The following is a 25,608-nucleotide window of genomic DNA, read 5'->3' on the forward strand; positions in this document are numbered from 1 at the left end:
CAGCTAGCTGCAATGGGCTGCTCTTCCTACAAGCAGTGGACAAAGCAGGCGGCTGCCAAATGACGTTAGAAGGGAGCATTGCGCAACTTTATATGAGCATGTTCCCCAATTGATCAGCAACGTAACAACGAAACGTTAACCGGGACAACTTTAAGTGAGGAGTTACTGTATTTGTAATCGCTTGACAGCCCTATTTTTAACCAATACCTCCCTTTCAAGTGGTGCTTTACAGTGCTGCTAAATCACTAAGTTCTACCTATGCACAATGAGACTGTCCAAAGTAGAATTGGTGTGCCTGCTAGCAATGGAGCGGGCAGGCAGTACATTTCAAGTAGCTTTTGGATTCTCCCAACTCCCCCCATAATATTTTTCATGTGAATCAGTGCCTTGTGCACTAAAGAAAGGTTCTTAATGTCACTACTATGACAGTCATGCAACTTACCTGTACCCTCATCTCTTTCCAAAGAAACCTGTGAAGCAAACAATCTTAAAAGGGGCTAGTGAACAATTTCAAATTCACGGTTATTTTAATCCCATTAATGTCATTACATATCTGAGTGGTATTTAAGACAGAACAGGTGCTCAAGATACGATGATGGGAACTGTATAAGTAGAACAGAAACTGCATTTAGCACCCAGAACTTAACTAGCTGAGCTACCATGTTTACTGAATTGGTTAAGATCAGATGTATCTGATATGAAACTAATGCATCCTCTAGCAAAGGTACCTGGGCTCTAATATTTCTTCCACACAAGTGGTATATTGCTACTACAAAGGAACTGAAAGTTCTTCTGTCCTTCACCAACCTATGGATGCTCAAGCTCTCAACAACAGAACATACAGAGACTCAATAGCGCCATACGTGTTTTAAAAGCATTTACAAATTACAAAAAAAAAAGTCTATGTAACTTTTTTTTTTAAACAAAAGTTTAATTCCTTCATTGAGGTTTTAGTTTAAACACAAATGCTGCTGAAAATCCTCACACTGCTTTGATGTCCTTGCTCTTGGCTTTTGATCACAATGTATTGGCAGTGAACCAGCAGGAGCTTTGAAGTAGGAGGCAGAAGTCCTGGATAGACCCTCAGTTGAGCTCAATGCAGGATGCAAAGCAAAGAAGCAAACATACACACTTTCCAGACAAACACCAACTTCTCATACCCCCCCACCCCCTTCTTACAGTGTAGGGTTTTAAGTTACTGCAAGACAAAAATTCTAGGGAGGGAGAGGGGGAAATCTTACTTAAAAAAAGGCACAATACCTAACAACTAAAAGAACCACTCCAAATCTAGACAGCCAGCTTTTTCCAGCTACACTTATCCCCCACCCATTAAATCCCTCACCTGATACTGGCTGTAGATACAAGTGACTCCAAATAACTCCCTTCCCTATCTCCAAAGTTAGACAAGACTGTTTATAAAAGCAAAATGCATACAAGAACCAGCTTGGTTTGCTACCTCGTAAGAGTCCAGGAAAGACTGGTTTAACCGCTTATTGTGGGATGGTGCAACTACCATGCATTCAAGTTTTGGATGATGCCTATTCTACAGGCAGGAGCACTGGAGACAGCTCTAGGCTTGATTGTTTCTTCTCTTCCTACTTTAGGAAAGTTACTGCCTGGAGTTAAGTGTGACATTGAGAAAACGTCAATAAAAGCTGCAGAGGGAACAAGTCTCGCCTGACCTACTATCACTGAGCACCTTACATGAAGAACAGCTGGCTGACTCAGCCATCCTTAGCACTTCCTAAGGCCTCCGAAGTCCTGCAGCCTACCTCTTCCTCCATTAATATTCCCAAGATTCCTTGAGGGGGGAAGAGGATTTTGTAGAGATGGCTGATTCTGGTATCGCCATGGCAAAGAGTAAAGGTGGGGTGCAAATACTGCAACCAGAACAAAATACATCAGAAACTTCACGAGAGAAGGGGCTAAAAGGCATGGAAATAAAACTTCTAATAGGAAGTAACATATCAGCCCATTTGATCTACTCCGCAGATACATGTCCAAGGAACATACAGGTCAGGGAGGCTAGACTCACTAATGGACTGGCAAAGGAGGGGAAAACTAGAAGGCAACAAGTTTCTTCAGTAGAACAATCTGAATTCAGGGGTTTAACATGCTGCACTCCAGGCGGCAGGTGACAGATCCTTGATCTCCTTCCGGAAGAGGAAACTGCTGTCCCACCCCGTAGCGCCTCACTTCTTGTCAGAAACTTGGTCAACATACAAGACTTCCTTATACCACCTTGTTAAGGGCTTCTGTCAGGTACAGAATAAGTGATGTGGGTCAGCAATCCCTTGGACTCTTGCTGTAGTTCCAGGCCAGCATGTCCTTAGGAGTTCTACTTCCCATACAAAAAAATCCAGGCGTGCATGCAAAGTAGTCTAACCTCCCCATAGACAAAACTTCCCCTCCAAAAAAAGGTTGTGGCAATTGGCCATGTCAATTCTGCTCTCCAGGGATCTGCAGTGCTGACTCAATACTACTGGAAGCTTAAACTATTAAGGAGATCACAGTGGGATGCTACTGGCAGGAGCCTGAGCATTACAGATGTGTGCCCTCCACCCCACCCCCTCCCAGAACTGAGCCTGATGTGTGCAGAGGAGGAGCTGTGGAGAGCTGCACTGGAACAAGCAGAGTCTTCTAATGAACTTTATAATTAGCTGAACAACTTTTGGTTTTAAAAAAAAGCCACACAAGCAGCAGCCAGCATCCGTTATAAAGGGACATGGCTGAATAGGTAGGAGACAGATTCCCCATTATGAGTCCTCCTGATGGCCTCTGCAAGGATCATTGAGATGTCAATCACCTGTAGGGGGAAAAAGTATCAGTTACCTGGTGGAAGACTATGCAAGGCCTTAGCGTGGCTGGGAAGCCATGAGGAATCTTCAAGGCACAAGCCCCACCATTACAAAGATAACCATAAGCAGATCTGTAGCAGACTGTCAGATACAGGGAAAACAACAAAATCTCTAAACAAGCAGGCATGACAGGATACCACATTTCATATCACTCTGAAGGTACTGCTGCAAATTGTTCCATTCTGCCTTTTCTAAGAGTGGGACAGGAATTGCCAGATGGAATCAGACTTGAGGTCCATTTAGACTAGAGTCCTATCTGACAGTGGCAGTGCCAGATGCTTCAGAGTAAGGTCTAAGAACCCTGCCATAGGAAGATGTGGGGTAATCTCCCCTCTCATTAGATCTCATCCTGCTGTCCAATAGTCAAATAGAGATTGATTTAAACCCTGAACCATGAGGCTTAAAATATGTTAGCATTTATTATGACAACTCCAGATACTCTTAAATTTTACATTCTTGACCTCAACTTCATGTGGCAATGAATTCCACAGTTTAGGGCTAGTTTATACTTGGAAATTTACCAAAATAGTTACTCCAGAATAACTCCGTGTGTGGATGCTCTTATTCCAGATTAAGTCTACATGGGGGCTTATACTGAAATAACTATCCTGGCAGAACTATTCTGGATAGCTATTTTGGTAAATGTTCCACCACAGGCCACCTAGAAAATGTTAAATTAAGCAACTGAACGTTCAGACTGCCCCACGGACAGTGATTTGAAAGTGAGACAGGAGCTAAATAGATTTTAAAAATTCTAAGGAGCTTTTGAAAATGCCTTAAGCTTGCTTGTCAATATAATTGCAGTGCAGTGGTGTTTGCTAGTGTTCACAGCAGGGCAAAGAGTTAGAAGTACTGACCTCTGGCACAAACTTATCATATAAGCTTGGGGCAAACAAACAATGCCTCAATTCCTCGTCAATAAAAAGGAGTTAATACCCACCACACAGGGGCACTGGATTAATTGGTTGGTGTCTGCATTCTCCAGAACCTTTTACTATCTGTGTAATACTCAAAGCACTTTGACTTTGCTTCATGGGCCTGTTGTGGGTCACCCCGACTACTCCTAGTGGGTATCAGTAAGACATGCTGCAGGGTACACAATACAATACATTTGCCAGCATTCTATTCCATCTGTTTTAATTAATGTTTGTAAATGCTTTGATCATTAAATTCTGTAAATGCTAAGAAACAATAAAAGGGACCCAAGAGGAGAAAAAAAATGGGTGTGCGCCCTTTTCCATCTGAAAGGCTTTTCAAGACTTTTCCTTTTCAAGTACCAGGAATAGAAAGTCCCATCATCCCTGTTTTGCCAGGTGTCTCCTTTGCAGGATGCACACAAGTGGATCAGGAATTCTGTGCTTAAAGGAAGGGGCAAGGCAGGGTGTTAGAATCTTTAAGATCCTCTCTTCCAACTGGTTTATGGCCTACCTAAAAATTAGATTCCCCTCAATCTGGTTTCACTTGCTTTGTATCTCATGCCACGAACCTAGTAACTTCTCTGATTTCAGGAGAAACAGGTTAGGCAAGATCTGTTTCTAAAACAGAAAGCAGAAAAGCTTTTCAAATGACCTTTCAGGCTTCTCTGTTCTAGAGAAGGGAAAAATGAGTTTGGCCCTTTGGCTTTGCAGGTCACTTTTAAGAGGACTGACGATATGCACCAAATACTTCTTCCCAAACAGGAAAGCAAGCAGACAACCTAAGCTACCATCTACTCCCCAACCCCCTCAAGCTCAAAAGCAAAGTAGCTCCTCACCTGGATTTTGGAGCAGTGCTTCATCTTGTCCTCCTGCGGTATTGTGTTTGTGACTACAACTGCCTCGAAGCAGGCATTGTTTATCCGGGAAATGGCTGGCCCGGAAAAGATCCCATGAGTTAGGATGGCATAAACTTTGGTGGCTCCAGCTGATACAAGCCTAGAAGGGAACAAATATGACAGGGTCAAAAGGCAAGTTTTGTAAGGTGAGCAGTGGAAGAAGAGTGGGGGTTGGGTCCCCACAATACATGGGAAGGGGCTATTACTTGATGTTTCCCATGCAGTTAATGGTTTGGTTGGAGGGTGCAGTCTCAGATCAAGGGAGATGCCACGCCGTGGCACTAGGTGACCCACATAGGTTGAAGCAGTTTTACGAATCAAGTATATCCCAGGGTGCTTTTACGTAAGCAACCTGCGTATTTGAAGAACTTGGTCTTCAGACTTGGGCTTTAAGACCAGATCTACAGCCTTGGTAAGAAGTACTTCTACATGCAGTATTTAGACTGCCAGTGGCATGGCAAACACAAAGGTATCTGTGCAAAACATGAGGCTCTTGTACAGATCTGCTTCTTTACAATCTATAAAATTGATTTGGAAGGTTTTTAAGATTTTTGCCAGGTTTTTTACATTAGAAATTCAGGGTCTAGAGTGACTGCAGAACTAATGAAATGACAGTCAGAAGACAGAAGCCTTTTTTACACAAATTTGTGCCATTAAAGGTGCATTTTTAAACCAGTGCAAATCTGTATGTAGCCCTGAAAACTGGGCTAGTGAGGAGAGAGTTGTACTCACTGTTTACTAACACTTATTTGACTCACAGTCTAAGACCCCCAAACCCATCATCATCAGGCACAACTACATTACAAGTTAGTAGTTATTTGCAATGTAGCGATATAGGCAAGAACAAGTTTATATCATGTGCAGTTTACACCCAACCTCCTCACTCACTTGTCCGCTGCATGGCAGATGGTGCCACAAGTGTCTGCCATGTCATCTACCAGAATGGCCACTCTGTCCTTCACGTCACCCACCAGCACCATGCGATCTACCTCATTAGCCTTCTTTCGCTCCTTGTGAATGAGGGCAAAGTCCACATTCAGCCGATCTGCAATGGATGTCACTCTGTGGAAAGAGCGCGTGAGGTTTCCAGATTGTGCTTATGCTCCTCATGGAGGAAGCTTTGGCAGGAGAAGGGAAAAACTGCTCCAAGACTACATAAATTGAGACTGAATGGACAGCAAATGGTCACAGCTTCCATTATTATTGCTGTCCTTGACAAATCCAGAGAAGATGTCCTCTCTGCCTCCTATTTTGAATATATAGTTGCCTTCAAACCTGTGTGAAGGTGGAGCTACTTTCAAGATCAATTACCCTGAAGCCTCTGATTGGCTGTCCCCCAACTGCAGCAGCTAGATTAAGGTGATGGAGCCTTCAGGAATGCTTTGATCTTGATCAGTGCAAATTAAGAATTTGCATTTTTTCGGTCTGTCAAGAGCTTATTTAAATAGTGTGTTTTGCTGATAAACCTCTAAAGTTTCAGCACCCAAGGGGAATCACTTTCAGTTTATTTCCCAAAAGAGCTTTTTATGTTATTTAAAGAAAGTGAACCTATTTGATGACCATACTGGCCCCATCCACACTAGATTTTTTTTCTACACATTTCCAGTTGCTAACAGGCGTAATTTCACTAGTGGTAGCAAAAGTGGGAAATTAAAAGGAAAAAGCTAGCATAGAGATACCCAGTATGTAGCTAATTTGCTGCCCTGTAGAAAAAAAACCAAAACCAAGACCAACTGATAAAAGCAAAGGATATAACAGAGAAGACATGCAATCTCTCCTCAATACTTGGTGCTTAACAACAAGGATTTCACTGTCATCTCACTGCAACTGACTGCTGAAGATTTAATTCCCCCTCCGATTGTTTGCACATCAAACAGTTGTGAAGTGGTTAATTCTGCATGGCATAAAGTTACCTGGAGTTCTGCACAGGAGCATGGTCAAGCACATGGTTACTAGGATATATATTCTTGAAGTCACACCTGAAATGTCACTATTTCTCTCCGAATACCAAGAGCTACCACACTCCAGGTTATGAATCCACAAATAAATGTAGGCCTAAGTCTAATTAATGAGAAAGCATACTAGCAGCTACAACATCCCTCCACACACTAAATTCATAACTGCTCCAATCTACTGGGGGAGGAGCTTAAAAAAAAACAACTGGAAAGAGAGAAGAAAGGAACGAAAGGAGAACACCAGGTAACTTTAGATCAGAAAGTAACAGCTGATTGTTTGATTGCCTTTCCAAAACAGTTGTACATTTCTAAATGACATTCAGGCTTTTTCTTCACTGTAAAAGGATTTACAACAAAACACAATATTTATCTTGCTGTAGAATCCTATGTGAAAACAAGGCAGTTATAGTGTTCACCATGAGATAGCTAGGCAAGATCAGCACTATACACTACTATCCCACCCCCACCACACCTGTGACTGACCTCGTTTGGTTTACCTGGCAGTAAAACTGAACTCCATTAGTTATCCCACTGTAAAAACAAAGCTTATGCCCAAATAAATCTGTTAGTCTTTAAGGTGCCACCGAACTCCTCGGTCTTGTCAGTGAAGACAGTCTCAGTTTTATGTTAAATATAGCCAGTTCTCTCTGGACATCGCAAGTGGACGCCAGTCATTACTCAGGGTTATGTAACAATAGAGCACTTAAGGCAGATTAATGAAATCAACTCTGATTAGGCCCAAGGTAACTCAATTATGTAACAGGTTTCAGAGTGGTAGCCGTGTTAGTCTGTATCAGCCAAAAGAACGAGGAGTGCTTGTGGCACCTTCAAGACTAAAATTTATTTGGGCATAAGCTTTCGTGGGCTAAAACCCACTTCATCGGATGCATGCAGTGGAAAATACAGTAGGAAGATTTTTTTTTATATATATATATATATATATATATATATATACATATATATACACATATATACACATATATACACACACACACACACACACACACACACACACACACACAGAACATGAAAAAATGGGTGTTGCCATACCAACTCTAAGGAGACTAATCAATTACGGTGGGCTATTATCAGCAGGAGAAAAAAAAACTTTTGTAGTGATAATCAGGATGGCCCATTTCAAACAGCTGACAAGAAGGTGTAACGGCTACTTGTTCTTTTTTCAATTATGTAATTTAGTTCTAGCCATCAAGGCATTTCGAATGTGCCTATCACTACGCTATCTAGGCATCTCAATGTAAAAGCTTTACACTTTAAGTAAACCAATTTCTAGCTCAAGCAAATGTTTACAGAAGGGGCTATGGGCAACCTGGAGCCCACGACTTCTACATCTGCCCAATTAATCAGTTTCACTCCCCTTTCCTCCAGAAGGTCAAGTTGCAGACCCTGTAGTCCCCCAAACCCAGGCTCTCTGCTGAGAACTTCGGTTACCCAAACTATCCTCTGGTTACTACTGATCCTGGCAGCATGAAACATTGTGACCAGGTTCTAACAAGGATTTACTTATTGCTCAGATAAATGTGCCTGGGAAACATAAGGATTGGTGCTAAGTGTTTCTGCACTTGAAAAATTCCCAGAGAACTGGAGCCCACTCCTCATTATATGGGGAGTTACGACCACCCTCCCTTTATGGCTAGATGGGAAGGACACCAAAAGCTTTGTAACATGGGATCATAGTATGGAAAAGATTGAGACCCACTGGTTTATATTCTAGAAGAATGACAGATGCCACAGCTAGTGTGTCACTAAACAGAATTATATTTATCTTGTACATATGTTAGGTGTCTGAAATCTGTTGTGGCCAATTGGCCTTTAGTGTCACTTAGTCAGATCAGACTTGTGTGTCACATGCCTCGTGGACACAGCAGGGTTTGTTTTAAACAGATTAAATGAATTTTCTAATTTAAGTTTAGGGCTTCCATCTTCTTCAAACTGGAGTCTGGTTTGCAACCATTTCTGTATCTGCTGAAGATCAACCCCTCACATCAATATACTAGGCAGCCGGCTTTCCCTGGAAAACGCTATCTCAGGCCTTGGCTACACTTGCGAGTTACAGCGCTGTAAAGGCTCCCCCAGCGCTGTAACTCACTCCCCGTCCACACTGGCAAGGCATTTGCAGCGCTGTATCTCCGTGGTTGCAGCGCTGCATGTACTCCACCTCTCCGAGAGGAACAGCGAGTATTGCGCTGCCGCTGCAGCGCTGCGGCGCCATTGTGGCCGCCCAATGCGCTGTGAATGGCCTCCAGAAGTATTCGGCAGTATCCCACAATGCCTGTTACAGCCACTCTGGTCATCAGTTCAAACTCTACTGCCCTGGCCTCAGGTAACCAACCATGTGACCGACCCTTTACATTCCCCGGGAATTTTAAAAATCCCCTTCCTGTTTGCTCAGCCCGGCATGGCGTGGAGTGCTATCAGCGAATCTTTCCAGGTGACCATGCCTCCATGCTCCAACCGAGCCCCAGCATGGAGAATGGCGAGTTGCTGGACCTCATCAGTGTTTGGGGGGAGGAAGCTGTACAGTCCCAGCTGCGCTCCAGCCGTAGGAATTACCATACCTTCGGGAAGGTATCAAAGGACATGATGGAAAGGGGCCATGACCGGGACGCCCTGCAGTGCAGGATTAAAGTGAAGGAGCTGCGGAGTGCCTACCGCAAAGCCCGCGACGCAAACGGCCACTCGGGTGCTCCCACCGCGACCTGCCGATTCTACAAAGAGCTGGATGCGATACTTGGGGTTAACCCCACCTCCACTCCGAGCACCACCATGGACACTTCAGAGCCGGGAAGGGGAGCCAGGAGGAAGGTAGCCAGTCGCAGCGGCCGGTACTTGGTGGAGGACAAACAGAAGAGCAGGTTCCCGGTAAGCAGGTTTTTTTTTCGGGAAGGAATTTTTTCGGTGCGGGCTCTTTGGGAGAGGAGGGTTAGGCATGCATGCCTAGATGCGGAATAGTGCATTGATGTGGGTTATCACATCGCGGTAATCGGCCGCGGTAATCTTCTCGAATGTCTCATCCAGAAGGTGTGCAATGCGCTTGCGCAGGTTTATCGGGAGAGCCACCGTGGTCCTTGTCCCAACCAGGCTAACGTGTCCGCGCCACTGTGCCACGAGGGGACCATTGCTGCACACAGGCAAGCTGCATATGGGCCAGGGCGGAAGCCGCATTGCAGTAGAAGACCCTCCCTTGCTTCCCAGGTCACCCTCAGCAGCGAGATATCGTCCAGGACGAACTCCTGTGGAAAATGTTGGGACAGTGTTCAGTGTAGGTGCCCCCTGAAGCTGTTGGCTCTCCCCAAGGCACAGAAACCCAGAGGACAGTGCAGCCCTGAAACAATCAGTCCCCCTTACTCACCATTTTGAGGCTCCCGTGGGATATGTGCGCTCTGTTTCGGACGGGAAAATTATGCTATTGTGTAGACCCTGTGTGTTTTCTATTCCTTAAGTGCGGGGGGAATCATTACTCTGTCTGGTATAAACAATGCTGCCTCTGTTAAATGTTGCATTTTGCCTATACAGCTGCATCAACCTTGAGACCTCAGCCGTCCCTCTTATCGCCTGCTCAGAGACTGCAAAGACTCAGGAAGAGACCACGAAAAAGCAAAGAAGACACGCTGCAAGAAGTGATGCGGCAATCTATTAAAGAGAATGAGAAAGCACAGGACTGGAGGGAGAGAGAAAGCAGGATCCGCCAGGAAAACGCAGTGCACCGGCGGCAAAGCACTGATAGGCTCATAAGCATCCTGGAGCACCAAGCAGATGCTATCCAGGAGCTGGTAGCCATGCAGAAAGAGGAGCAGTACCGCAAACGCCACCCCCCTCTACAGCCCTTGTCCCAAAACTCTTTCCGTTGTGCCCCACTGTCACCTCCAACCCACTTTCCCCAACTTCCGTGTTCTTCACACCACCCGCTGCCTCCAACACCAGTATCTTCACCACCCAGCCCTGAAAACCACGACCCTTACCCTCTGCACTCAACCCCCATCACCATGCAGTATAGCTGTCCTGAAGTGCAGCACTCACTGCACAGCACACCAGACAGGACATACGCGAATCTGTGATTGTACCGTTCCCCACTCCACCCCCTTGTTTCTTTTCAATAAATGGATTCTTTGGCTTTGAAAACATTCTTTATTATTGCATAAAGTAAAAGACTCCTTAGCCCAGGAAATAAACAGGCACTGCAAGTCTGCTTGTCTGCTAAGCAGACACTGATTCCTACTGCACTTCACTCCCATGCAGGGCACCAGATCTCACTGCTGGTTTTCAGCCTCAAATTGCTCCCTCAAGGCATCCCTAATCCTTGCAGCCCCGGGCTGGGCCCCTGTAATAGCCCTGCTCTCTGGCTGTGCAAATTCAGCCTCCAGGTATTCAACCTCGGAGGTCCATGCCTGAGTGAAGCTTTCACCCTTCCCTTCACAAATATTATGGAGGGCACAGCACGCGGATATAACCGCGGGGATACTGTTCTCGGCCAAGTCCAGCTTCCCATACAGAGATTGCCAGCGGCCCTTTAAACGGCCAAAGGCACACTCCACAGTCATTTGGCACTGGCTCTGCCTGTAGTTGAACTGTTCCTTGCTGCTGTCAAGGCTCCCAGTGTAGGGTTTCATGAGCCACGGCATTAACGGGTAAGCAGGATCTCCAAGGATCACAATGGGCATTTCGACTTCCCCTACCGTGATCTTCCGCTCTGGGAAAAAAGTCCCGGCCTGCATCTTCCTGAACAACCAAGTGTTCCGAAAGATGCGTGCGTCATGCACCTTTCCGGGCCAGCCTGTGTTAATGTCAATGAAACGCCCACGGTGATCCACAAGCGCCTGGAGAACCATAGAGAAATACCCCTTCCGATTAACGTACTCGGATCCTAGGTGGGCTGGTGCCAGAATAGGAATGTGCGTCCCATCTATCGCCCCTCCACAGTTAGGGAACCCCATTTGTGCAAAGCCATCCACTATTTCCTGCACGTTACCCAGAGTCATGGTTCTTCTGAGTAGGATGCGATTAATGGCCTTGCAAGCTTGCATCAACACGATTCCAACGGTCAACTTTCCCACTCCAAACTGGTTTGCGACCGACCGGTAGCTGTCTGGAGTTGCCAGCTTCCAGATTGCAATAGCCACCCGCTTCTCCACTGACAGGGCAGCTCTCAATCTTGTGTCCTTGCGCCGCAGGGTGGGGGCAAGCTCCTCACACAGTCCCATGAAAGTGGCTTTTCTCATCCGAAAGTTCTGCAGCCACTGCTCGTCATCCCAGACTTCCATGACGATGTGATCCCATCGGTGCTTGTTTCCCGAGCCCAAAAGTGGCGTTCCACGGTGCTGAGCATGTCCGTGAATGCCACAAGCAATTTCGTGTCGTACGCGTTACGCGGCTCGATAGCATCGTCGGACTCCTCACCCTCACTCTCACTGTCACTTTGGATCTTAAGGAATAGTTCGACAGCCAAACGTGACGTGCTGGCGAGACTCGTCACCATACGCCTCAGCAGTTCGGACTCCATTTCCTGCAGACAGATCGCGCTGCACAGAAACCGTTGAAAGATGGCGCCAAAGGTGGACGGAAACAAAGGGATTTCTGGGATGCGAAGCGATGCATCACGGGGCATTGGGACAGGACCCAGAATCCCCCGCACCCACGCCCCCTTCCCACAACCCATGGCGCCAGAATGGGAAAAGGTGCTCTGTGGGATAGCTGCCCATAATGCACCGCTCCCAACAGCGCTGCACATGCTGCAAATGTGGCCACGACAGTGCGCTGGGCAGCTGTCAGTGTGGACAGACTGCAGCGCTTTCCCTACTCAGCTGCACGAAGTCAGGTTTAACTCACAGCGCTGTACATCTGCAAGTGTAGCCAAGGCCTCAGGCCTTGCCCGCATGTGGAGTTGCACCAGTTTAACTAAAGGCATGATCTTAAACTGATTTCATTAAATCTGTGCAAACCCCTGTTGACTCTTAAGTCATGTCTACACTAGCAAGCTTACAGCGGCACAGCTGCACTGCTATAAGATAGCTCGCATATCTGCTTTTTGCTGATGGGAGCGATCTCTCCGGTCAACATAATAAAACCACCTAAACGAGTGGTGGTAGCTATGTCAGTGAGAGAGCATCTCCCACCGACACTGCGCTGTGCACATGAGCACTTATGCCAGTAAAATTTATGTTGCTCGGGGGGGAGGTGTCTTTTTCCCATCCCTGAGCAACATAAGTTTTGCTGACAAAAGTGGAAGCGTATACATGGCCTTAGTTTAAGAAGCTTGTATGTCAGTTAAACAGAATCCTAATGGACTTAGATCAGTGTTTCTCAACCAGGGGGTCACGGCACAGGTTTGGGGAGGAGGGAAGGTGACAAGTGCAGGGCTGGCATTAAGATGTGGCAAGAAGAACAATTGCACAGGGCCCCGTGAACCTAAATTACATGCACAAGCCTTGCTGCACAGGGCCGAAGCATGTAACTTAGGAATTGCCCTGCTTGCCAGCCCCTAATGCCCAGCACTGAGTATTATTTATAATTTACTTAATGGTATTTAAGGTGGGGGGAGGGGGCGTTGCATTTTTTAAGTCCAAAGAGGGCTGCCAGCACAAAAAGGTTGAGAAACACGGACTTAGATGAAATCAAAGTAAGCCTAGTTTAAACTGAGTCTGTGCCCACAGTGGTTCTCATGGTTTAACTAAATCTGTTAGCTAAACTTGTGCAAATTTTCATGTTTATATAAGGCGCCCAAGAGAAATTACCTTTGTCTATTCAGCTGGGGTATGGTGCGGATAGCCCATAACCTCCAGATTGTCAGACTCCGTGCAACCTTTAGCCTGTGGGCACATGCCACCCCATCTGCCAAATGCGGATTCTTCCTTCCCTACTTCAAAGACACTGAAGAATGATCAGGGAAAAGGAAAACCTTGGCCACAAGACTTCAGAATGCAATGTGATTTTTCTGAAAATCTTGTGCAGAGATTACAGCTAGTTGGTTTTGCATTCCAGATGCTGGCACTAAGCAACAAGCCACATCAGTAGTTTTACATGCAAGAGGTTGGTATACTTTGAGAGTTCTAATTGAAGTGGATGTTCAAAACATCTGGCTGCACTGCAGTAGCGCACTGCTGGGTTTATAATTACTCTCTAACAAACAGTTTGTGGAACGGGATGTTGGCAGTAAGAACTGAGGTTTGGGTATGATTTAGGGAAATATTCCAGAATTAGTTTAAGGACATATCCTTGTTCTATCATTTGTAGTTGCAGTGGAAAACATTACAAAGCGAAGAGATCACATTTTCAAAGAGTTGCACTAACGAGCACAGTATCTCAATCTGCTACTATATTATCATGTAGCAGATGTTTTGAAGTTCCTGACTGAAAACAAAGCTGCACTTACTTTTCCAATCCCTCCCTTTCTAAAAAATCATGTATGGGCAATTCCACTTTTACATGGAATATGCAACAACTTTACAGTTTGAGGAACAACCATGGACTATGAAGTGTCTAAGCAATGGTAATTCTAGGAATCCACTCCAAGTAATTTCAGGAACCTATTTCAAGATTTGCCTTCCGTAAATTCTCTAGGAGAACATATCAGGCTACTCCAAGCCAACTGCCAAAAGGGGAATGTTGACTGTGATTTTGGGGAAGCAGGTTTGAGAAGCGAATACTTCCAGATCTCAGAAGTTTTACACTGTTACGAAAAAACACAGATTACTAATTAAAATGGTGTGAAGATATACTATTGTCAACTAGTCTCAGTTCTGGTGCTTCTAATATCTCACCTCTTTGCTCCACCAGCATCTGGTGAAACAATAGTACAGTTCTTCCACTCTGCAATGTTCTCCTTGATCCACTTCAGTACAGCAGGCTCTGCATACAAGTTATCCACAGGGATATCAAAAAAACCCTATGGTAAGACAAACAGGAGTAGATATACTCTGCATAACTGACAGTCAAATTCCAAAGACAGACCTGGCAAAAAGCAATAGAAGCCCTGAAAATAATCAGGCTTCCAGCCATGGCCTTTTCATACTAGTATTATTCAGCTCTCCTTACACTTACATTAATAGATGGGCAGTAACCTTCGGGATACACAGAATACTAATGCAAGAGACCATCTTCCGCCTCTATGGGGAGTTATAGAGTCTAGTGAGCTAATGTTCACAAAAAACATGACACCCCTTTCCTCTTAAATTGTGTTATGCACTTCTGCTGATCAACGTGAAAACAGTCCAATGCTGGCAAGGACCTGATGTGGACATTAACTCCATCTATTAGCATAGCAGCTAGTTGCTTGGTTTGTTTTTTAAATTGAGGGTTGGCCTCATGCTCAGGATGCAGCCAACTTCATACTATCTCAGCAGAAGCTTCCAGGGAAACTTCACAGGTTGCCCAAATGCCAAAAGATACTCAATCCTGGACTATCAGTGGATGATGACTACATAGATGAATACTTGGCAAAATAGGCATCTCCTACATGCAAGAAACACCAACCCTACCTGCTCACTCCCTTTTTGGGCTCATGTTAAGACTCAATACCTGCATAGAGCAAGCTGAAACAGGGAAATATGAACCACCTGCCCAGGTCTTCAAAGGCAATAGTTACAAGGGTGAATGTATTATTAAACTAGTGGGTCACACATCACTGCTTCTGTAGACTGAGCTCACTGCACATACTGGGGGGAGGGCGCTCCTTGCATCTCTATTCTCCTCATGAGTTTTTGGTGTGCCACCCTTCTATCCCACTGTATTTCAGGGACTCCCTGCAATCCCTGTATGCCAGAAACTCTGTGCACCACCTATTCTTGCTCTGCCGCTCCCAAGGACTCCGTTTCTCCTGTACTCCTCCCCATGCCATTGTCCCCCAGCCTGTACCAGGGGGTCTGTGCACCTCCATCTCCACCTTACCCCACCACTAACTCTCTTTTCTGGTTGGGAAAGAAGCATTTAAGGGTATCAACATTTAAACTCTATTGGACAGAGCTGAGATAGGTATTGTTAGGACAGAACATGTAATGGCACCATCAACCATTTCTTTGATCAAACAGACAACAGACCTGGTTGAAGCTGCTGGTTCTGCTAACTCAGACACCAGGGGCTCTGTGTGTTCCCCATTTCCCCCTTCCGGTTTTTCAATTTTCATCTAAATCAACAGAATTCTGTCCATCGGTGCCTAAAACATTCCCTGAAATGTTTGCATTTATCAGATGTGGCATTCAAAAGTTATTACATTATAACCAACCAGACATAGAAATACCATCACGTTGAGTGTAGGGCCTTGATTTGCTTGGTCAATCAAGAATAACAGCAATCTTATTTACAAGTGACCATGTGTCATGCAACATAAACTAAGGATCTAGTCACTGCCTGCCATTGCCCTACTGGCCTAGACCATCCCACAGGTAAGATCTGTGAGGCGGAAGTATCATCTGCTTGTCTACATCTGAAAAGTGTCATCTTCCCAAGTTTCAGTTCATACCTGAATCTGAGAAGCATGTAGGTCCATGGTGATGATGTGATCTGCACCCGCCACAGACAGCATGTTTGCGACCAACTTGGCAGAAATTGGGGCTCGACTCTAGTACAAGAAAAAGCGATGTTAATTTGGATGGCAACAAATTCACTTGTGGGTTTAAAAGAAATAATACATTTCAGCCTCTCCCTCAGGGGTATAAATCATTGCCTGAAAGTCTGAAAATATACTTCAATTTTACTCAAAACTGCCAAATTCTCAAACACCCACACTCCATCCAGGGAGGAAAATAGCTTGGTAAGTTTCCAAAAGGAATAGACATTTATACGAATCAAGACAGCATCTGCAATTCCACTGATTATGATAAAGGTTGGCAAATGTCAAGATGAAAAAGTGATAGACTATGTTAAAATAATTTTCCCCTGCCCTTCTCTTACACATTGCAGTTCTGCACAAATAGGTGAACCAAAGAGTTGCACACCTTCCTCTGAAGCATGGGCTGCTGGCTAGAGACTAGATGGGCATATTCCTTTATGGAACTCCTGTTTGCACTACCTTGTCCTTTTTGTCCTGGCGAGCATAAGGAAAGCATGGTATGACTGCAGTGACACGGCTAGCTGATGCGATCTTGCAGGCATTTATCATGATGAGAAGTTCCATCAGGTTGTCATTGATTTCACCACAGCCACTCTGCACAATGTAGACATCCTCTCCACGCACGCTCTCACCTATTTCCACACTAGGTGCAGGAGGAGATAAAAAAACAAGTGAAATTAAAAGCACAAAACAAATACAATTTGTTAACAGCAAGCAGCCTGCATCAGCAATTTCCATGCAACTTAGTAACCGATCAACAAGACCCAACAGAAAGGCAGTTGCTTATTTGCTCAGTAACAGTACAGTACATTTTGCTTAATAGCAACCCAGATACAGTATTAATAACTTCCAGTTAATAGCAACATTTTGCTGGGAATAAATCCCATCCCTTAATATTTAATATTAATGGGATTCAGATATTGGCAACAGCATGCCACTTAACACTTTTTGGAAGAAAAGCTCCACCTGATGGCAGTTTGCAAGGCTGCAGCCAGGGAGGGAAGTGCTGGGACATACTTTCTTCCCTAGCTGCATTCCCACAAACCTGCACTTCTTTCTGGGGCTGCATCCCCACAAACCTGCCTGCAGAGGGACTGCACAGGAGGTAAGTGGCTTAGGGCTGGGCTGGGAGGGGAGGCTTCAGGCAGGGCAGTAGTAGGGAGTGGAGCTGCAGCCCAATGCTGGAGCTGCATGGTACCTCTCCAAGAGCTCTCCAGGCTGTGGCATCCCAGAGGGCAGCACCCAGAGAAGGAAGTGCTAGTAGGTCCTGTGCAGCCCCATGGGCCCCCAGCACCCTGCTCCCCAAAGAAAGCCCCCGTATCCAAGGCTGCATTTCCCCTCCCCACAAGCAGGTTTGCAGGGCTGCAACCAGAGAAAGCCATCCCAGCACTTCCTTCCCGGCTGCAGGCCTGCAAACCTGCCTTCTGCTTATTAGCAACAGCTGGACAATGCCAGCAAAACATTGCCAATCAAAGGTCTGCTAATAGGCAGAATCTACTGTATTTTACATTGCTCATTTTGATGAAATATACCGATTCAGCTGGTAAAGCAAAAACCATACCACCTCTATTTTAGATCTCTATGTAATGTACTCACACCCCCTGAAGAGGGCTTAAGTTCCTCCAAGTCACACAGGGGAACCATTGAACACAATTTCACTCATACAAGGCTTCTTTTAAAAAAGGAAAAAGTAATGGCACATCAGCAAAGCAAGCCCTGAGCCAGATTTTTAGAAGAGCCTACTGGACAGGAAAACAACATTATAAGTCTAACATTAAAGAGTGATTTACTGACATGAACAGAGAACCCTTCAACATCCTGTTCTGAGAAAGTATTCAGGGTTAATTTCTTCATGGATATAATTCACAGTAATCCCCGGTGAAGGGATTCTGAATATACGCCAGAGGTCCTGGTGCCAGCAGCAAATGGCCAGACAGCTTTAGAAACATGTACAGAGAGGCCTACCCCTGGAGCAGAGGGGGGGAGATGAGGCAGTGGCTTCTATATCAAACCTGAAGTCTGAGGAAGTGCTGTGTAAGGCCTTATGTAGCAACAGATTGCTCCAAAATGTTTCAGTTGAGAGGACAAGCCAGCAACACTGGAAATAGCTGGAAAGCCCAGAATCCATGGAGGAAGAAATGGGGCAACTTTTCCCTCATCTGTACTACATTCTGGAGGCAGCTTCACTTTGGACTACAGCCAGAGACATTGGTTATTACTAACGGGCAAGTGGCTGCAAGAGATTATGTGACTCAAGCTGAGGTTAGTTTAATTTTACATGCAGTCTTGTTGTATACCCAGATTTTCATAAAAGGAATTAACCCGCCCATTCTTTTCCCTCACACATTTCCGAACTTCTTGTCTCCTCTTATATTTGTTGCTGTGGGCTATAAAATCAGGATCAGCTGCTCTTTTGTTAAAGCCCAAGCAGCACTGATTAGGCAGCCAATGTCATCTCTCCAGGTAAACACCCTAGTGACTGATGGGGAGGAAACAGCATCTGTGCTATTCTTGTGCAGTCAGCATTATTTGCTAACATTAAGAACTTGACCAGTCAGCTGGAAGGATAAGAGTGTTTGATACATGGTTGTGAAGTCGGTGTAATGATACAAGCTGTAGTTCAGTAAACAAACCCCCTCCTTTGCCAAGTTTTATCTAAGTCTCCTACCTGTTGGGTTCTCACTTACAGCCCGTATTCATGCAATGAAAACATATGTACTGTTTTTCCTGATGTGTGCGCGCTCCATTCTCATATACAGCCTGGAAAACATTTACAAGACTCCTACTTCTGAAGCCCTTACAACAGGATCCTTGCAGGTAACCCTTTACTCCGGTTCAAGTATGTAGTAGGTGAGCACATACAGTAATTTTGTGTTCTGTGAATACACATGATCCACATTCTGTGAAGACATGCCCATTTTATATTGTTCAGAAGTAATGCACTTTTATAACTGCATGTTAGATCCATGGCTCCCTGAACTTACATTTGCTGTTTTCGAAAAAGATTAAGAATGATAAAAAAATACAGCATGAAGAACAATGGTAGATTGTAGAGATTTGGAAAAAGTTAGATTCATAGTGCTTGGGAATTCCCAGAATATTTTAGTTATCTACACAGACACTAAACTCAAAAGTTACCTACAGAGACAAGGTGGGTGATGCAATATCTTATCGTACTAACTTCTTTTGGTGAAAGACAAGCTTTTGAGCTTACAGTGACCTGAAGAAGAGCTCTGTGTAAGCTTGGCAGCTTGTCTCTTTCACCAACAGAAGTTGGTCCAAAAACAAATATTACCTCACCCTCCTTGTCTTTCTAATATCCTGGAACAACAACACAGCAATCAAAAGTTCACTATCTTGTCTGCAATCAGGGAAAGCAGTTCACAGTTTGCTTCCTGAACTCTCAGTCTGCAGAGGGACTAAAAGCTATAGCACAAGAGAGATGAAAGCCTCAAGTTGCCTTCATGGGCTGCTCAAAGTGATCATAATAAAGCTTTAAATATCAACATTGACCCTTTCAGTGGTAATTGTATCAAGCTTTCAGAAAATGCTCTGCAGTGTGATTGGGTGTATCAGCCACACCCTAATTGTCCTTTCATTTGGAAAATCATTCTCTAGCCTAAGTTTCAAGTTTTGAATGTCAATAGTCTAGTCTTTGATAACAAGGATCTTTACTGTACTTAGAAATAAAAGCAATATTTATTTAATGCTACTTAGCTAGTGTCTTGGGGCTCCTACAGTACTGCTTACAGTTTTTCTAGAAGCTTGGCAGAGCAATAGTTATGAGGCAGGACACCATTAAAAAATAAAAACTACTGAACAAATACCTAGTATTCAGATTAGTGCATGGCAAAACAACCCCCAGATAGAGTATCAAGATGCCCTATGGGAGAGAGAAGGTGAGTGAGGTAATATCTTTTATTGAACCAACTTCTGCTGGTAAGTGTGACCAGCTTTCAAGCTACACAGAGCTCTTCCACAGTTTAGCCATGCCAAGCGGGTTCCAGGTTTCAGGTGGGTTTGTACATGGCACAGCTAAGACAAACCACTGCTGCCACAACCCATGCTCCCACAACTACACACACTGCTATTCATAGTCACATAAGCTCAAGTACATGTACACAAGCAGGGGAATCACATAAGAATGGCCATACAGGGTCAGACCAAAGGTCCATCGAGGCCAGTATCCTATCTTCCGACACTGGCCAATGCCAGGTGCTCCAGAGGGAATGAACAGAACAGATAATCATCAAGTGATCCATCCCCTGTCACTTGTACCCAGCTTCTGGCAAACAGAGGCTAGGAATACCATCCCTGCCAATCCTGGCTAATAGCCATTGATGGACCTATCCTCCATGAACTTCTCGAGTTCTTTTTTGAACCTTGTTATAGTCTTGGCCTTCACAACATCTTGTGGCAAGGAGTTCCACAGGTTGACTGTGTGTTATGTGAAAAAATACTTCCTTTTGTTTTAAACCTGCTGCCTATTAATTTCATTTGGTGACTCCTAGTTCTTGTGTTATGAGAAGGAGTAAATAACACTTCCTTATTTACTTTCTCCACATAGTCATGATTTTATAGAGCTCTATCATATCTCTCCTTAGTCGTCTCTTTTCCAAGCTGAAAAGTCGCAGTCTTATTAATCTCTCCTCATACCTTAATCACCATTATTTACCTCTCTCCAGTCTGAAAACGGACCATTTATTGTTACCCTTTTGTTCCTATCTTTTAATCAGTTACCAATCCATGAAAGGACCTTCCCTCTTATCCTATGACAGATTACTTTGCTTAAGAGCCTTTGGTGAGGGACCTTGTCAAAGGCTTTCTGAAAATCTAAGTATACTCTCTCTATTTCTAACACACCCCTCTCGCTTTAAAGGTAAATGTAAGTGTATGTAGTCTATGATAAAATATGCTCCTATAGTACAATATGGCATCAGCCACTCTGGTTTTTCAGTGGAAGCCACAGGAGGGGCAAGAACAGCAGTGAATAGTGCGGGTCCATTGTCTAACACCTGCATCTCCATCCAAGAGCTCTTCAATTACACAAGATGCTCCACAATTGTCAAACTTCCAGAAATTAAGCCTATTCTTCTGTGGCTTCCTTAGTTAAGACTCGAGCGTCCACACACCAAAGTCCTTCAAAAGAGCAACTTGTCAGCGTTTCCACTCTGTCTGTGTTCACTTCCCCCTGGGAACTGCTTAGTGCTCAGGGCTTTCCCAAGCAACAGAATATTGACCTGAGCCTTGGCCCTCACCAGCCGAGGTACTAGAGCGCTGTATGCAGACTCAGGCAGAGTGAGCTACAACACTCACACTCCGGGAACCGAAGCCCGAAGAAGGCCAGACACGTTGTTTTGAAGCAGACCATGCAGCCGGCCACGGCAGAGCCTCTTGCTCTCAGCCAGCAGAGCAAACGTCCCAAGGCTACAGACTCCCCACGTTACCAGGGCATCTTCACCTCCCACAAGGCACTGGGACTCCCACCCCAGCAGCCCAGAAACTTGCAAATAGGGCTGGGCCCTCGCCCAGCCCCCTATCCCCAGCAGTAAGAGCGGGGCTGGGGAATGGAGCACCCCTCCCTCGCGGCAGGCCGGACTCCATTTGCCGAGACCGGGAGTCCACGCAAAGCAATACAATTCCCAGCAGACCCCGCGCGGCGACCTCGCAGCGCTCAGAAGCGGTGTGCGGCGTGGCATGCCGGGAGTTGTAGTCTTCCCCAGCCCCCTCTCACCATGTCTCCTGGTTACTGAACTTCTTGGTCACCACCTTGCCGAGCTCCAGGCCCAGGCGGTCAGCGATTTTCTGGGACAGGTCTTGGTGCGAGCTCCCGCTGAAGATCTTGATATTGGGCATCGCGGCGGCCTCCTCCTCCCTCCGCCTCACAGCGGGGCCGGGTTGGGATCCGGGCTCCAGTCACCGCTCCCCACGGGGGTGCTGACGGGACAGCACACGAGAGCAACGCGTGTCTACTCCGCCATCTTCCTCTTCCCGCCAGCCGCACCTCCCTTTATAACTTCCCCGGCGACCACCAGCCCCCACCCGTACCCGGCTCTTATTGGTCGGCTGGCGCGAAGGGGCGTAGTTAAAACGACCTTCCAGCGGGCAAATTGGCCAAAGGTAAAAGTGGGTGGGGCTAGAGCACACGCCGGTATCTGGCGGCCGCTACTCTGCGCGCGGCCTCCCACCCCCTACCTTTCTCGCGCTAAACAACAGCCGAGGCGACACGGCTGATTGCTAATGGAGTGGCTGCGGGGCGGGGGCACGGAGCAGCTGAAGGGGCGGGGATAGAGGCAAGTCAGCGCCGCCGCCAGCTGCGTAGCGTTGCGGTTTGAGGCGTGTCGGCTCCGTGCGGGGGGGGGGGTGGAGGCGTGGATGGGGATTGGTTGAGGGTATAGCTTGCCTCGCCTGCTATTGGACAGTGAGGTGGCGGTGGGAGGAGCTTCTCCCCATAGTCCTAAACGGCCGGGATACACGCTGGCTAGGCAATGCCCCTATGTGACGGAGGCGGGCGGCCGGCCGGTAGGTCACGCCGCCCTCGTGGGGCAGTTCAGGGCGTGTGGTTCCCTGCTCGCATCGACCTGCATTCGGGGGCTGGGGAAGGACTAGAGACCTGCGTGATCAGGGCCGGCTCTGGCTTTTTTGCTGCCCCAGGCAAAAAAGCCTCCCACCACCCCCTCAGCCCCCCCACAGTGCGGCAGGGGAGGGCGCCGAGCCCGGCTGCGGGCCGCTCTCCCCGACCGGCCAGAGCGCCGGGGGGAGGGTGGCGAGCCTGGTCGGGGCCCCACTCTCCCCAGCGGCCGGAGCCAGAGCACCGCGCCGCCCCCCTCCAGGTGCAGCCCCAAGCACAAGCTTGGTGGGCTGGTGCCTGGAGCCGGTCCTATGTGTGATAGAGGGCGAGAGGCTGATAAATGCAAAGTAATACACGTTGGAGCGCCTAACCTTGGCTGCACAGACACTGGTGGGGTCTGCGTTAGCTGTAGCATGTCACCCCTCAAGAAAGGGATCTTGGGGCCATCATTGCTAGGTCTCTGAAAACAGCATCTCAATGTGCAGCGCCAGTCAAAAAAGGTAACAGAGCGTTAGGAACCATTAGGAAAGGGATAGATAATAAGACAGAAAATATCATAATGCCACTGTATAAATTGATGATGGTACGCCCACACTTTTAACACTGCCTGCAGAGCTGGTCACCCTATCTCAAAAAAGATATATTAGAATTGAAAAAAGCCCAAAGACAGGACACAAAAATGGTTAGGGGTATGGAATAGCTGCCGTATGAGGAGAGGTTAAAGAGACTGGGACTGTTCAGCTTGGAAAAGAGACAGTTAAGGGGGCATATGAGAGAGGTGTATAAAATCATGACTGGTGCGGAGAACAAGGAAGTGGTTATTTACCCCTTCATGTAACACATGAATCTGGGTCACCTAATAAAATTAACAGGCAGTAGGTTTAAACCAAACATAAGAAAGTATTTCTTCACCCAATGTACAGTCAACCTGTGGCACTCGTTGCCAGAGGATGCTGTGAAAGCCAAAAGCATAATTGGGTTAAAAAATGAATTAGATAAATCCATGGAGGATAGGTCCATCAATGGCTATTAGCCAAGATGGTCAGGGACACAACCCCATGCTCTGGGTGTCCCTAGGCCTCTGACTGCCAGAAGCTGCAACTGGATGAAAGTGGATGGATCATTTGATAATTGCCCTGTTCTGTTTATTCCCTCTGGGGCACCTGGCATTGGCCACTGTCAGAAGACAGGATACTACATTAGATGGACCATTGGTTTGACTCAGTATGGCCATCCTTATATTCTTATGGGATGATGAGCCAGGTGGGAGGGCAGTAGGGGTAGGAGGCCCAGGCAACAGAGGGCGAAAGGCCTGGGACAGTAGTCATGGCAGGCAGGAGGGCAGTGGGGTAGGAGCAGGGCCGGCTCTGGCTTTTTTGCCGCCCTAGGCAAAAAAGCCAGCGGCCGCCCCCCCCCCCCATTGAGGCAGGGGCTCTCTGCTCTCCCCCCCCCGGCGGCCAGAGCGCTGGGGGGAGGGCGGAGAGCCCCCGGTGGCCAGAGTGCCGGGAGGAGGGCCGAGAGCCCGGCCGGGGCTCTCCGCTCTCCCCGGCGGCCACAGCGCCAGGAGCAGGGCGGAGAGCCCGGCTGGGGCTCTCCGCTCTCCCCGGCGGCGAGAGAGCCCCCGGCGGCCAGAGTGCTGGGAGGAGGGCGGCAAGCCCGGCTGGGGCTCGCCGCTCTCCCCCTGGCAGCCAGAGCGCTGGGGGGAGGGCGGAGAGCCCCCGGCAGCCAGAGCGCCGGGGGGAGGGCGGAGAGCCCCCGGCGGCCAGAGCACCGGGAGCAGGGCGAAGAGCCCGGCTGGGGCTCTCCGCTCTCCCCGGCGGCCAGAGAGCCCCCGGCGGCCAGAGCACCTGGGGAGGGCGGCGAGCCCGCTGCGGCTCCGCTCCTTCTGGCGGCCGGAGCGCCGCGGGGAGGGCGGCGAGCCCCGTCGCGGCGCCGCTCTCGGGCCGGAGCGCCCCGCCGGGCCGCCCCCCTCCAGGCGCCGCCCCAAGCACATGCTTGGTTGGCTGGTGCCTGGAGCCGGCCCTGGGTAGGAGGCGTGGATGATAGAGGGTGAGAGGACTGGGATGATGGGCCATGGCCGGCGGGAGGGAGGAGGCCTGGGTGATGGTGACTGAGAGGGCAAGAGCTCTATGTAATGATAGAGTTGGGCCCTCCAGCAGTCTCTCCATCAAGAGGTGGTTCATACTGTGAGAACGTTTGGTATAACAGGGCATTAGTTTTTGGCTTGGCTAGTTCACGAGATGATCAGGCTTTACAGCAGTTGCTCTGACCACTTTTTGACACAGCACAGCCCTCAAACCGTATCTGGAAGCACAAAGTGTCATTCCCATTAGTGCAGGGTGAAGCCCCCTGCCATCACCCAAGCTAGGCTCCAGGCCAGAAATCAGGTAGGCTGGGGTTAGTGAAAGCTTTACCACCACTGGCTGATAGGACTTATCTAGGGCATGATGTTTCAGGAAAATTACATCTCCCTACCTTATCACCATGGTGGAATTTGTCAGGGACTGTGATTCAATGCCAGGCCCAGTGGAAGGTAGCAGATCCCACAAATTTAGGGTTTCTTGGTGATTTGTTGTGCTTTCCACAGCAACTCGGTTTTTATTTAAAAAAAAAAAAAAAAAAGTTCCTAGCCTTTGTAATGCAAATGCACGCCTGGCAATGGCTACAGCAATGGCTGTAGGAAAGATGGGAGCTCTACTGTCTTGTCACTCTTTCTCAGTATTGATGTATTATTGTCAATATTTGAGACCAACTACCCAGTCCCACGTGCACTTCAATGTGTTAACTTGAAAGGTTCATTGGGACTAAATGCTGACAGTAATAAGTTCTGGACAATTTTTCCAACATTC

General features: G+C 47.1%; 1 protein-coding gene across 1 annotated transcript; it reads right to left on the reverse strand.

The window, feature by feature from the left end:
- Nucleotides 1-203: 203 nt before the first annotated feature.
- PRPS1 (phosphoribosyl pyrophosphate synthetase 1) lies at nt 204-22,391 on the reverse strand. The gene is made up of 7 exons (XM_024197918.2): nt 21,923-22,391; nt 16,648-16,831; nt 16,099-16,197; nt 14,402-14,526; nt 5,560-5,733; nt 4,612-4,771; nt 204-2,806 (listed from the first exon to the last, which is right to left on the reverse strand). Exons 1-7 carry the CDS (start codon nt 22,042-22,044, stop codon nt 2,714-2,716), a joined length of 957 nt encoding a protein of 318 aa, XP_024053686.1. The 5' UTR covers nt 22,045-22,391; the 3' UTR covers nt 204-2,713.
- Nucleotides 22,392-25,608: the final 3,217 nt, after the last annotated feature.

Source organism: Terrapene carolina, unplaced genomic scaffold, assembly GCF_002925995.2.
Source record: "Terrapene carolina triunguis isolate 2854851 unplaced genomic scaffold, T_m_triunguis-2.0 Scaffold131, whole genome shotgun sequence".
Taxonomy (NCBI): domain Eukaryota; kingdom Metazoa; phylum Chordata; order Testudines; family Emydidae; genus Terrapene; species Terrapene triunguis.

Excerpts from the sequence above, each read along its gene's own strand:
- PRPS1 (XM_024197918.2), bottom strand. The coding sequence starts at position 22,044 with ATGCCCAATATCAAGATCTTCAGCGGGAGCTCGCACCAAGACCTGTCC. Across the intron at positions 16,832-21,922 it reads TTCAGTAACCAGGAGACATG|TGTGGAAATAGGTGAGAGCG; the intron begins GTGAGAGGGGGC and ends TCCTGCACCTAG. Across the intron at positions 2,807-4,611 it reads AGCACTGCTCCAAAATCCAG|GTGATTGACATCTCAATGAT; the intron begins GTGAGGAGCTAC and ends TTCCCCCTACAG.